Consider the following 13,208-nt stretch of genomic DNA (forward strand, 5'->3'; position numbering starts at 1 on the left):
GACAAAGGGTGGGTGTCCACTCTGCCCATGGTGAGGCTGTGGCAGGGGTGTGCGTGCAGGCAGGAATGGAGAAACAAGCGGGCCAGCCAGCGAGCCGTGTGGGTCATGACAGGGGGGGGCCGGATTCAAGGTCTCACAGGGCAGGAGGAGGGAGCCCTGGAATCCAGAGCAGTGTGGTCAGTGTGGAAAAGGAAAATGGGGAACATCTGGTGTGGGGGTTCCGGAGGAGGTGGCCTCTAAGCCGGGGGGGAGAGGCAGCTTTCAGCTGAGGACAGGTGAGGAACACGGAGAGCCTGGCCTGGAAGTTTGGCCAAGGCGGGGATTGGTTTCCACCACGACACATAGCATTCCAGGAAGAGAAAACACCAGTGGAAAGTCCTGGAGGTCTGGTGGGAGAGGCAGCGGTGGACGGGCTGACGACCTGGGGCCTCTTGCCCAGGCGCCAAGGGTGGTGGTCTTTGGGTGGAGGAGGGGTGGCCTGTGTAGGAGATCACACTTGGTTCACACCTGCCTGGGATCTCTGCAAGGGCCTGGGCCAGGAGGGGAGGGGCTGCGCACGGCCCCCCCACATGTCCCTGCAGGGGGGCATCCCTGCCACCCGGCAGGCCTGGGGGAAGGGAGGCGCTGGGCGCGGAAGGAGGGTCTCTCGGCTGCCCCCTGGCTCCAGCCCTGCCTCCCTGCGTGTCCCCCTGCAGCCCCGCGCTCCTGCATCATCGACAAGGACGAGCTGAAAGACGGCTTACGTGTGCTTATCCCCATGGATGATAAGCTGCTGTATGCCGGGCACGTGCAGACGGTGCACTCGCCAGACATGTGAGTGGGGGCCTCGGCGGGGGTGGCACCGGCCTCAGAGCCTGCGGACCCTCCCCCTGTCCAGGGTCCAGGGGGCCTTGCTGGGCCTCTATGGGCGGGTTGCTTTGCTTCTCTGAGCTGCGACTGCTTCTCCCTAGAACCAGATGAACGGTGCCCGGGAGGGCGGTGCCCGCTGAGGGAGGCCCCCCAGTGGGCGTGGCCAGCCCGTCTGTGCTGGCCTCTCTCGGATCTGAACCCCCTAGCTGTACAGATGAGGAAACCGAGGCCCCAGGTTCAGACCGCACGCCAGCAGCTCCCCAGGCTCTGACGTGCCATCGAGCGGTCTGGGAGGCAGAGCTGGCGCCGCTGGGGCCGGTGGTTGAGGTGCAGGGTTCCTCCGGGAGGGGCCGCCGTCTCCTTCACCTCACACCGCGCCTGCCGTGGCCTTGCAGATACCGTGTGGTGGTGGAGGGCGAGCGTGGGAACCGGCCCCACATCTACTGTCTGGAGCAGCTGCTGCAGGAGGCGGTGAGGGGGGCAGGGGAGGCGGGGCCGCCGGGCGGTTGGGGCCGGGCTGTTCCCGGTCACCCCTGGCACTCAATCCTTCACCCTCGCAGATCAACGACGTGAGGCCGGCCTCCACGCGCTTCTTGCCACAAGGGACCAGGATCGCAGCCTACTGGAGCCAGCAGTACCGCTGCCTCTACCCAGGCACCGTGGTCCGAGGTGAGGCATCCTCGGCAACCCCCCCCACCGCCCGATCCTCCCCCTCATTCCCCCATTTCCTCGCGTGGCTTCCAGCAGGGCCGGCCCGGCGCTCAGGCCCTCGGTCCGCTCTCGGCTGCACCGGCTTCACACCCAGCTCCTCGGGGACGGTGCTGCACCAGATTAACAGATCCTGCTGTCGGGGGAATTGCTCTCATTTCCCGTATGGGGACACGTAGGACGGGGCCCCTGAAACTGGCTTGGGTCACGTGGATTTCGTCGGCTGCTGTGAGTCTCGTCCTTGAGCCTGGGTCACGTGCTCGTTCCCGACACCAGCAAGTGAGGTTGGCTTTCTGATTCCACTTGTGACCCGGGAGAGGAGACAGTGGCCACCCCGGGAAAACCGGGGTGTTGTTAGCCGAGTAAGAGATGGGAAGCAAGGCTGACATAAATAACAGGTGCCCCAGAAGCTGCAGGTGTTGGACAGAAACCACAGATCCTCACACGGTGCAAAACTGACGTTTCCAGGAGCTGAGCTCTGGATGTTCGTTCTTCAGACCAACAGCCAGATGGCAGATACAGTGTACCCGCTGCGGCCCGACATCCACACCCACCCAGGAGGTGGAACACGGATGCCGGGCAGGAAGTCTCCCCCACCCCCCTGCCCCAGAGAGACCATGGCAGGGTCACTCTTGGTCCGTCCCCTGGGGATCACTCAGAATTCCATTTCTCCAGCTCCTGTGTTTCATCCGCGTCTTTCTCTTCCTTGTTCCACTCCCTCGTTTCCATGGAGAATCTTTCTGTAGCTTTCTGAGAGAGGATCCTAGGAGGTAAATCCCTCTAGTACACGCATGCTTGAGATCGCTTTATTTTGGCATGTTCTTAAAAGATAGTTGAGTTGGGGATAAAGTCAAGGTTGGAAATAATTTTCAAAGTCACTGTGCCTTCCGTTTTTATCTGGCTGTTGACGTCTAAATTTGATGTCATTGTTAAAACTACATCTTTTAGGAGCCCTGCTTTCTCTCTGGAAACTTTGAGGGTGTTCTCGTTATTCCTAGATCTGGAATTTCATATGGGTTTGTGTGTGTCTGTACATGTGTGAATATGTGTGCGTCTGTCTTTGTGTGTATGTTTTTGTGCATGTCTCTATGCACGGCTGTGTGTGTCTGTCTGTTTGTGTATATCTGTGTGTGTGTGTGTGTGAAGTGTCTCTGTGTGTGTGTTGCTGGGTGTTTGGGGCCTGAGGGCTTTGTGAAGCAAATTTCCTTTGTTCTGGAAACTCCGTGTGTGGCTCTCCAGGAGCCACTCCCTGTCCCCTGCAGCCCTCCCTGGGACTGCGTGCTGGCCTGCAGTGCCTGTTATCTTTATTCCTATCGTCTGTTTCTTCACCTTTTTGTTCAACCTCTCGGGAGGTTTCCTCAACTAACCCCGACCTTCCGGCCCTTCCATCTACTGAAGTTTTGAAATTCCTGCTGTCGTGTAAGAAATTCCTAGAGTTTTTTCTTATTCTCTGCATGTTTTTTTTCCCCCAACTTTTTGTGTTCCGTCTTCTTGTTTTTATCTGATTTTGTTTCTTACCACATTTGCTGGTATCCGTGTTCTCTTTTCGTAAACTTCGCGGAGAAAGGACTGTTTCCACGTTTGAGTTTCTGCAGCTCCCTTTTCTCCTGACTTGCCCTTGCCATCTCTTCGGGGGGTTCTGTGCTCTTCAGCCCCCTGACCTCTCTGGTCCGTGTCTGTCTCGTTGAGAGGCTGGCCTCTCGGGTCAGGTGGTCTGTACTAAGCAGATGGGAAGGCCTGTGCATCGACAGGCACGTTTTGTGGCGACCTCTGGTCCCCATTACCCATGGCTTCCTGCCACCGGCCGGCAGACAGTTCTTGGGGTTTGGGGACCCACCTAACTCTCCTGTGCCCCAGGCATAAACCCTCAGCCTGTCCGGTGTTGGGGTCCCCTGACCCCTGCCTACAGAGGCGCTTGGCGCCTCGTGGGCCCGAGCCTGGCAGGGCTCCCTTGTGAAGCAGGCCCCCTCCCAGGCCCCCAGCAGCAGGGGAAGCCCTTCACCGTGCAGGTGGTGGTCTGGGAAACGCCCCGCTCCCGCAGTTGGCCACTGACCCACCAGGTCCGGACTGCAGGCTTCCCGCCCCTGCTCTTGCTTCCCTGTGCTCTCGGGAGGGTCTCGGGAGTGAGTCAGGACACACGCTCGGTGGAATGGCAGGTGCCAGTGCTCCTGCTGGACCACAAGACTCTAAGACTCACATTCTGTACCACTGGATACTTGCCGCTACACATTGCAGGCCCAGAGCTGCTCACCGGCTGTTTTCTGCTCCCCTTTTGCCCTTGTGGGCACCGGAGAGCAGGGGTCCGCTGGCGTCCTTGACCCTGCCCCTCTGCCAACAGGCTTGCTAGGCCTCGAGGACGACGGGGACCTGATCACAGTGGAGTTCGATGACGGGGACACGGGGAGGATCCCCCTCTCCCACATCCGCCTTCTGCCTCCCGACTATAAGATCCAGTGTGAGTGGCAGTCCTGTTGCCCTGGCAGGGGTGACCCCCACGTCCACACCGGCTCCCCTGCGGGCCCAGCCCTGGGCTCTGGCCACTGTTCCGACCGTTTGCACCCGTGGGGTGGAAATGGCAGGAGCCACGGGTGGGGCTCCCACAGTGGGCTTGGGGGAGGGGCTCCCGGGCTCCCCAGGTCTGCGTCCCCGAGCAGTCCAGGCCGTCGAGGCTGGTCAGGCACCGTTCCCGATGGTTCCAGGCTTCACATTTCCACGAGAGCATGGAGTTCCTGGCTTCGTCCTGCGCATCCAGAGATCCCATTCCCCGTGACTGACCAATACGAAGCTCAGCGTCAAGGAGGGAAATGACTCTTCCTGGGGTCCTACATCTAGTTAGAGGCAGAGCCAGGACTTGGACCTCCGGGGGTCTGTGGTTTTGAGCATCCTCCAAGTGGGTTATAGAACCCACGAGAGTGGATCTTTGCTCACTCCCACCCAGTCCATTCATTCGGGGACCCCTGTGGAGCTTTTTGTGCCTGCAGACCCCTGAGCTGCGTCCCTGCAGAGGGAGTCCCCCTCTCCAGCTGCACAGCCCCTCCAGGCAGGCCGAGCGGATTCAGCCGCAGGGCCTTCCGGTCCCTGTCCCCCACGATGGATGATGCTCTGGTGGCTGGGAGAGCAGAGACCCAGGCTTGAGCCACCGTGTCCCTCTCCCGCAGGTGCGGAGCCGTCCCCAGCCCTCCTGGTGCCAAGTGCCAAGCGCCGCAGCCGGAAGACCAGCAAAGACACCGGGGACAGCAAAGACGGGGGCACGCCAGGGTCCGAGGAGCCGGGCACCAAGGCACGAGGGCGTGGGCGGAAACCGAGCACCAAAGCCAAGAGTGGTACGTTAGCCCCAGCTCTGCCTCGGCCGAGACACAGGGGCAGGTGCAGGCATGGGGGGGGACTTGCTGCGGACGTGGGATGCCGTGGGGTCTGCGCACAGAGACTGCGCCCCCCCCCCCCCGTGGGAACTCAGCTGCAGGGCCGCTCGGACCCTTTGATAGAGTGGGACCCTGAGGCTCAGGGAGTCAGCGTTCATCTGCCTTGGGCAGAGCTGACTCCTGGGCAGCCGAGTTGTTCACGCCAGAATCCAGAGACAGGTGCTAAGAGCCGAGGCTGCCAAGGACCGCTTGGGGGTCACCACACGTGGGATGACAGCGATGTGAGAGTCGCTCATCCTGGGCCCAGAGCGGGCAGCGTCCAGGCCCAGCACCCGGTCACCGCAGAGGAAGCAGCAGGGCCAGCGCAGAAACCGGGCTTTTGGGCTCGGGAAGCCCCTCGCTGCCCTGACCTCACGTAAGCTTGTTCCTTCTTTCTTCTAGACAGAGCCGCCGTCCTGGAAGAGGGGGGCCCGACAGAGGAGGTCCCCAGTACCCCGTTGGCCCTGGAGCCCATCAGCACCCCAGGCTCCAAGAAGAGCCCTCCAGAACCCGTGGACAAGCGAGCCAAAGCCCCCAAGGCTCGCCCGGCAGCCCCGCAGGCCAGCCCCGCCCCGTCCACCTTCACCAGCTGCCCGGCTCCTGAGCCCTTTGGGGAGCTGCCGGCCCCCGCTGCGGTCCTGGCCCCCACCCCCCTCGTCGCCATGCCCATCGCCATGCCCGCCACCCGCCCCAAGCCCAAGAAGGCCCGGGCCGCGGAAGAGGCGGCCGCCAAGGGCGCTCGGAGGCCCGGGGAGGAGGCCGAGCCGCTCGTCAAGCTGGACCACGAGGGTGTGACGTCGCCCAAAAGCAAGAAGGCCAAAGAGGCCCTGCTTCTGCGGGATGACCCCGGAGCCGGGGGCTGGCAGGATCCCAAGGGCCTCCTGGGCCTGGGCGGCTACCCGCCAGCCACAGGCAGTGGTGAGCCCAAGGCCGCCCGGCCCAAGTCCGGGGACGGCGACCTGACCCAGGAGCCCGGGGCCGGGCTCGAGTTCGAGGACTCGGGTGAGCCTAAGAGCCCGGACAAGGGCCAGGCGGAGCAGGATGGGGCCGAGGAGTCGGAGAGCGGCGGTAGCAGCAGCGACAGTGGCAGCAGCAGCAGCAGCAGCTCAGAGACCGAGGGGGAGGAGGAGGGCCAGGCCGGCGGCGGCAGCGGCGGCGGCCGGAACTGTAGCGCCTCCAGCTCCAGGGCATCCTCCTCCTCGTCCTCGTCGTCCTCCTCCTCGTCCTCTTCCTCCTCGTCCTCCTCCTCGTCCTCGTCGTCCTCCTCGTCCTCGTCGTCCTCCTCCTCGTCCTCCTCCTCCTCCTCGTCCTCCTCCTCCTCCTCGTCTTCCTCCTCCTCCTCGTCCTCCTCGTCCTCCTCCTCCACCACGGACGATTCTTCCTGCAGCTCAGACGACGAGGCGGCGCCTCCCGCCGCGGCCGGCCCCTCGGCGCCGCCGGCCCTGCCAGGCAAGGCGCCCAAGCAGGCGGGCAAGGCTCGCTCCTCTGCCCCCTCTCCGGGCAAGAAGGCCCCGGCGCCCCCGCCCCAGGCGCCCCCGCCGCAGCCCGCGCAGCCTCTGCAGCCCAAGGCTCAGGTCGCGGCCAAGAGCCGACCCAAGAAGAGGGAGGGCGTCCACCTCCCCACCACCAAGGAGCTGGCCAAGCGGCAGCGCCTGCCGTCCGTGGAGAACCGGCCCAAGATCGCGGCCTTCCTGCCCGCGCGGCAGCTCTGGAAGTGGTTCGGCAAGCCCACCCAGGTAGCGGAGGGCGGAGGGTCCAGACGTGGTGTTCTCCGGCGGGCCGGCCCCCCCGTGGGCCCCCCCTTCGGGCCCCCCACGGGGCGGGTTGGGGTGAGGCCGGGGACCCCATCTCATACCCGGGTCCCCCGAGTCTCGGGGCGCCCGAGCGCGCCCCCTCTGCCGGCTCCTCCGCGGAGGAGCACCACCCTCGGTCTCGGGCCCAGCGAGAGAACACGCGGGGACGGATGCCGTCCCCTCCAGCAGGCGCCCGGTCGCCCCGCCGGGGGTCTCAGAACCCCGTGGCCCCACAGCCTGTCTCGGTGGGGGCGTCGTGTGTAGCGGCACAAGGGCTCCGGGCCTCAGGCTGACCGTGTGGCGACCCCGGCAAGAGGCACTTGCTCCTCTCTGATGGCAGCGGAGGGCTGGGGCGGTCTCCCTGCCTGGCTGGCTCGGGTGTCCCCTCACCCACAAGCTAGCCAAAGGGAGAAGGGTCTGGTTGGGTCCCATGGCCGCCTCTGTAGACAGAATGGTTCTCCAGAAGGAGCCCTGCCAGCTCACCCGTGTGCACCCGCGACCGCGCACCACACACGTACCTGTGCGCGCACACAGGCACCGTGAGGCTCCCGCGTGCAGGTGGGGAATAGCCCTGTGGTCACCGGTCCACCCCGTGCCCCTTGTCCACGGGTACGGCTCACAGGTTCGCCTGCGGTGCCTGTCTCCCTGGCCCAGGCCCACTGAGGCCACACCTGAGGTGGGCTTGGCATGATGCCCCCCGGGTCTGTTCCCCCTCCAGAGCCGCTTCCCGCCAGGGCAGGTGTGGGGAATTGGGGGTCGACAGTGATGAGCTTGGGCGGGGGGGGGGGGGGGGGGGGGGCGGCGTCTGACCGTGCACCTCTCGGGACCTCGGGAAGCTGCTGGTGTATTCGTGTTGTGTTAGCTCCCTGGGTTCAACGAGGCCGGAAAAATTGGGGGGAGCTCTGAAGACCCCAGCTCGGGGGTTTCCATCTTCGTGTTTTTTGGGGCCCCCTGTGCCAGTGACACCAGGGGCAGTTAGAGTCCCCCAGAGGGCTCCTCAGAATGGGGGTGCAGAGCAGGGCATCTGGAAGCAGTCGGCACCCACTCTCCTGAGGGCGTCCCTGCTTTTGAGGCACTAACTTGAACCTGGGGCAGACAGCCTGCGTCTCTGACACTGCGGAGCATAGGTTGTCTGATGTTAAGCCCACCTGGATTGCTGGCCCCGGATGAGAGCTCCTCTCTCAGCAGGGCCACCGCCGGGGACGGCAGAGTTGAACATGTAGAACCTTCCCTGACTCTCCTGACCAGGCCCCCTGGAGCTCTGATCCCAGCAGGTGCTTTATTGGGACGTATTGAGGAGTGACAGCTTCTGAGCTGAAGGCGGCACATCCTTGCCGTCTCGCCTTCACCGTGACCGACTCGTTCCGTATTTTAGCATCTGCCACTCGCAGATTTACTAGTAATGCCGAGGTTCTTACTGCTGCAGTGGACGGAGCACAGGGCGGAGCTTAGTGGCCACTTTAACACAAAATTCCAGGTTTCAGGTACAGCTGGAGCCCAGGGGTTTGAAGGGCCGTCTTCAGACCTCCCTGTGGGTCCACAGTCCAGGCTTCCGTTTCCCCTTCCTGCCTTTGCGCTGGTCTCCTGCTCAGACAGCCCTTCCCTCCTGGCAGCAAGCAGCCTCAGTGGCTCCCGGCTCGGAAGTGGCACTAGAGAGGAAGTATCTTTTTGCAAGGGGTTCAAGCTAAAGCTGAAAGAACACTCTTGGCTCGTGTGCCGAGTCCGCTTCTGAGCCGGTCATAATACCAGCGGGAGGGCAGGACGTTCAGGGTGTCCACACCGAGTCCTGTGCTCACTGCAAGGGCGGGATCAGCCCCCCGGGGGGACCGCATGGAGTGAGGCGGCTCTGTGAGAAGGGAGTAGCCGGCGGGTGCCGGGCATGTCACGGCGGCCAAAGAGGAGTTGGTGTAGAAATCTTAGCCGTCCTCCTCACCTCAAATTTATTTTCACCTTGACCTGAAAAGTGAAAAGCATTTGAGCAGTTCACAGGACATAGCAGAAATCAGTGACAAGGACCTCTGAAAATCCATCACCACCAGGGATCCAATGAATTAAAAGTAGAAAAAGCGCTTGTTGGAGAAAGTTGGAAATTGGCACGTAGTTTTCTCCTGTTTGGGCAAATTGGCTTTGAGTCATCTGGCAGCCGATGTGAAAATGGCAAAGTGATTTTAGATCTTGGTTTGAAGAGAGGATACGCCGGGTCACCAGAGGGCAGAGCTTTGCAGAGGCCTGGATCCTGGAGGTTTGGCCCTAGGGACAGTGACAGGCCCCAGAGCTGCCTGGGGCTCTGATGGGTTTGGGGTCCTGATGACAGGCAGGTCTCTTCCCTCCTCGGAACCCACGTGTCTGTCCCCATGCTGGCCCAGGCCGGGGCACTGAGCAGGCTTCAGGAAATGTTTGTCGAGTGACTAAGAAAAGCCCAGCACGCGATGGGCCTGGCAGATGCGAGTCTGGTGCTGGCTCCTGCGGGCCTCGGACGGACTTCAGGGGCTTCCCCTGGGGTCTGGCACGTCCCCGTGACGGCCCTCAGCCCACGTCCCCTACTCCGTCGCCCCTGGTTCAGGCCACTTAGGTGGCCGACTCCCAGCCCCACGCTGCCTGGGGGGACGTAGAATGAGGCTGTGCAGCAAGTGCCCTGTGGCCCCGGGGCCCGAATGGCGTGTGCCGGCTGTGGGGGGTGGAGCCACGCCCTCTGTCCAGAGGCCAAGCTGCGAGCCCCTGGGCTTCCCTGTCCTGTCCCCCACCGGCACTGTCTGGAAACCGCCCGTCCACAGGGGGCTGCTGGGCCCAGGGCACGGCCACCGCGAGCCCCGTGGACCACAGGTGCGGGTCTGCCAGGCGTGTGCCCGCACTACTCCAGGACGGGGAGGTGCAGGTCCCGAAGTTTTTTTGTTTTTTTAATGCTTTTCTTTTTGAGGGAGGGGGCGGGCAGAGAGAGAGTCACAGAATCCGAAGCAGGCTCCAGGTTCTGAGCTCTCAGCACAGAGCTCGACGCGGGGCTCGAACCCATTAATGGGGGGGAGATCATGACTTGAGCTTAACCGACTGAGCCACCCAGACGGTCCTGGAAGTCCCTCTTTGGTGTCGGTAAAGCCCCTCTTGGACACCCAGCATGGAGAGGGGAAGGGGTCCCCCCCAGTTAGAGCAAGCAAGGGGCCTCCTCCCTCCCACCCCACCCTCTGCAGAGCCCCAGGGTTTGGGGACCGGCCCGGGCCTCCCTGACACGCGTGTCCCACAGCGTCGCGGCATGAAGGGCAAGGCCCGCAAGCTGTTCTACAAGGCCATCGTGCGCGGCAAGGAAATGATCCGCATCGGGGACTGCGCTGTGTTCCTGTCGGCCGGCCGCCCCAACCTGCCCTACATCGGTCGCATCCAGAGCATGTGGGAGTCCTGGGGCAGCAACATGGTGGTCCGCGTCAAGTGGTTCTACCACCCGGAGGAGACCAGCCCGGGCAAGCGCCTCCATGAGGGCCAGGTGAGGCCGGGGCCGTGCGCGTCACGCCGGGGAGCAGTGGCCCCACCGGCCCCGAGGCTGAGGCCGGGGTGCTCGGCTCTGGGGCCTGGGGCCGGGCTCACCGCCGCCCCGTGTTTGTCACACACAGCACTGGGACCAGAAGTCCGGCCGCGGCCTCCCCGCGGCGCTGCGGGCCTCCAGCCAGAGGAAGGACTTCATGGAGGTAGGGGGTGTGGGCTGGAGGGCGGGCCGCCTCAAACCCTCTGCACGCAGCCCGGTGGGGGCTGGGCCTCCGACCCCCCCACCCCACGTCCGACCCTGAACCCTATGTTTGCCGCGCTTGGTCTCCCCCGTCGCTTCTGGGCCCTAATCCTTCAGGGCTCCCTCTTGGTCTCGGAATCCCAGCCTCTGTCTCTCCGCCTCCTTGGGGGGGCGTCTTTCTCTGTCTTGGCCCTCGGTGCTTTCCCTGATCCTGTGGGTCCTGGATGGGGGGAGGGCGTCTTCCCTGTCTTCCCGGGCCACCTGCCCTGAGCCTGCCTGCCACGCCCGCAGCGCGCCCTGTACCAGTCCTCGCACGTGGACGAGAACGACGTGCAGACCGTGTCGCACAAGTGCCTGGTGGTGGGCCTGGAGCAGTACGAGCAGATGCTCAAGACCAAGAAGTACCAGGACAGCGAGGGCCTGTACTACCTCGCGGGCACCTACGAGCCCACCACCGGCATGATCTTCTCCACCGACGGCGTGCCTGTGCTCTGCTGAGCGCCCACGCCCTGCCCGCTGCCTCGGGCCCCGAAGGCCGGCCCGTCGGGGGCCCCTCGCCATCACTGCCACATCTCGGGGGCTGCGTGCATGCAAGCGTGCCCTGGGATGCCCTGGCGTGCGTGTGTACATGTGTGTGCCCGTATGCATGCACGTGTGTGCGCACATGTACACACGTCTCCAGCCCCCTTCACGACCCCCTCGGTGCCCCCCAAGACGGGGTTCCTCTCAGCTATCAGGGTATGGCTCTGCCGGGCCCCCCTCAGGGGCTCCCCTCCAGCACCTTGTAAGCACTTGGCCAGGCCAGCCCCCTCCCCCCACCCCCAGGCACCTTCGACCGAGGCCCAGCGGGGATTCGGCAGGGAGGGGGTTTCCAGGGAACCGAATGGACATGCGTTCTGGGGTTCCCGCTGCTCGTGGGTCCGGCTCCTCGTGCCAGACCCCTCCCTCGGCACGGAGCCCACTCCGAGCCTCCCGCCGTGAGACGGGGGGCCTGATGCCTGCCAGCCTCACCAATCAGGCTAGGCCTGCTCTGGGCACCGGCCGGGGCGGGGGGGACCCGGCCTCCGCCCACTCAGGACGGCCTGGACGGGGCGAGACAGCCAGGTGCCAGGCGGGGGGTGGGGGGGGCTGCCCTGAGGGCCCCTCCTCCTGGTCCAGCCCCTCACACTACAGACAACCCCAATGGTGCTGACATCCTCGTCCCGGCCACACCCGGCCCTCCTGCCCAGGCCTCGGCCAGCCCAGAGGGCGGCGGTAGTGGGTCACCTGTACAGTTTTATTGTACCAAGAGACTCTCCTCGCCCCTGTATCATACGCCTTTAAATGGAGTCCACTTTTTAATTATATATATAAAGATAAATATATATAAATATATATAAATATAAACTTTTTAAAACTGTGAAAAAATAGCTATGAAATTATAAAAAAAAAAAAAGCAAACATTCTGACGTGCAGAATATTATTTTTTATTTCCTATTAGATTGTGTCTAGCACCCAGCTTCACGCCCCCCCCCTTTGTCCCAAGCACACCCCACCTGCCCACCCTGCCCGGCCCAGGTGTACTGTACTCGCCCCCAGAACGGAGAAGCGGTTAGGGAGAGCAGAGGCCGAGGGAGGGAGGGAGGGAGGGAGGGGGCCGGCAGGGCGCAGTGACCCTGCTCCCGCGGCTCGGCCCCGGCCCCGGAAAGCACTTACCAGCCCCCGCGCCTTCCAGGGGGACGGGAGGCCTCGTCCAGACAATCTTAAGGGAAGGAAAAGCCAGACTTCGGTTTTGTTTTTTGGGGGAATTATTGTTTTTTTTTTTTTTTTTTTTTTAAGTTTCTTTTGGAATTTTGTTTGTTGGCGAATTCTGTGTGATCTTTTTCATAAAAAAAGGAAAAAAGAAAAAGCTATAATCAGAGAAATACCGTTGTCTGGAGTGGTTCATTTCAAGGGCCGTGGGAGTGGGCGCAGGGTGCTGGGTGGCGGTGCTGACCTTTCAGGGCTGCGAGCTGGGTGTCCCCCTGTACAATGGCCACTGGGCACGTGGGGCTGTTTACATCCACGCTAATTGAAATGAAGGGAAATGAAAACTTTCTTGGTTGCCCCGGCTGCATTTCCAGTGGTCAACAGCCAGAAGTGGCCAGTGGCTACCGCGGGGTGGCTGGGATACAGAACGTGTCAATCAGGGCGGAAAGTTCTCTTGGCCAGTGAGAGGCTAGAGGGCTTGCACCGCCTGTTTCTTCCTTGAAAATGCCAAGATGAGCACTCCCGGCTGCACCCCTACCTGAAGACCAGAGAACGAGGACGACGCTGAGGGTCTGAGTGGCCCTGAGCAGGTGTGGAGATGCAGGCACGGCAGGGGCTGGGGGGAGGCTGGGCCCTGCTCCTGGTGCTGCTACCCACTCCTGCCCTGAGGTGAACTTTCAGCCTGACCCCACGGGTACCTGCCCAACCACCCACCAGAGGAAAGGTTCTGATGGTTCTCCCGCTTCAGAGAAACGGAGTCACACAACAGGAGGAACAGTGAACTGGCGCCACCTGGCGGTCCCTGTGATATCGCCTGGGGGTCTCGGCTCTCCCCACAGCTGCCCAGGACGCCCACCTGGTTCCCAGAGTGATGGCTGCCCACTGGGCCCAGCGGGTAGGTCCCCGAGGCTGCAGGGCTGGAGCACGGCCCCTTGGAAAGCCAGCTCCCCTGCCCCAACCCTCCTCCAAGGGACCTGCATCAAAGAGCAGACCAGCTCCGCTCCTTGGGGGAAA

General features: G+C 63.0%; 1 protein-coding gene across 6 annotated transcripts in view; it reads left to right on the top strand.

The window, feature by feature from the left end:
* TNRC18 (trinucleotide repeat containing 18) overlaps positions 1-11,460 on the top strand; it is an 86,240-nt gene extending 74,780 nt beyond the window's left edge. For all 6 annotated transcript variants that reach the window (XM_053213310.1, XM_053213312.1, XM_053213311.1 and 3 more), the window contains 9 exons: positions 696-813; positions 1,245-1,320; positions 1,410-1,518; positions 3,896-4,012; positions 4,716-4,880; positions 5,361-6,694; positions 9,990-10,226; positions 10,354-10,428; positions 10,758-11,460. In XM_053213310.1, coding sequence (XP_053069285.1) covers positions 696-813; positions 1,245-1,320; positions 1,410-1,518; positions 3,896-4,012; positions 4,716-4,880; positions 5,361-6,694; positions 9,990-10,226; positions 10,354-10,428; positions 10,758-10,964 — 2,438 coding nt within the window. In that variant the 3' untranslated portion in view covers positions 10,965-11,460. The remainder of the gene's footprint in view (positions 1-695; positions 814-1,244; positions 1,321-1,409; positions 1,519-3,895; positions 4,013-4,715; positions 4,881-5,360; positions 6,695-9,989; positions 10,227-10,353; positions 10,429-10,757) is intronic.
* Positions 11,461-13,208: the final 1,748 nt, after the last annotated feature.

The sequence above is a fragment of the Acinonyx jubatus genome, chromosome E3 (assembly GCF_027475565.1).
Source record: "Acinonyx jubatus isolate Ajub_Pintada_27869175 chromosome E3, VMU_Ajub_asm_v1.0, whole genome shotgun sequence".
Taxonomy (NCBI): domain Eukaryota; kingdom Metazoa; phylum Chordata; class Mammalia; order Carnivora; family Felidae; genus Acinonyx; species Acinonyx jubatus.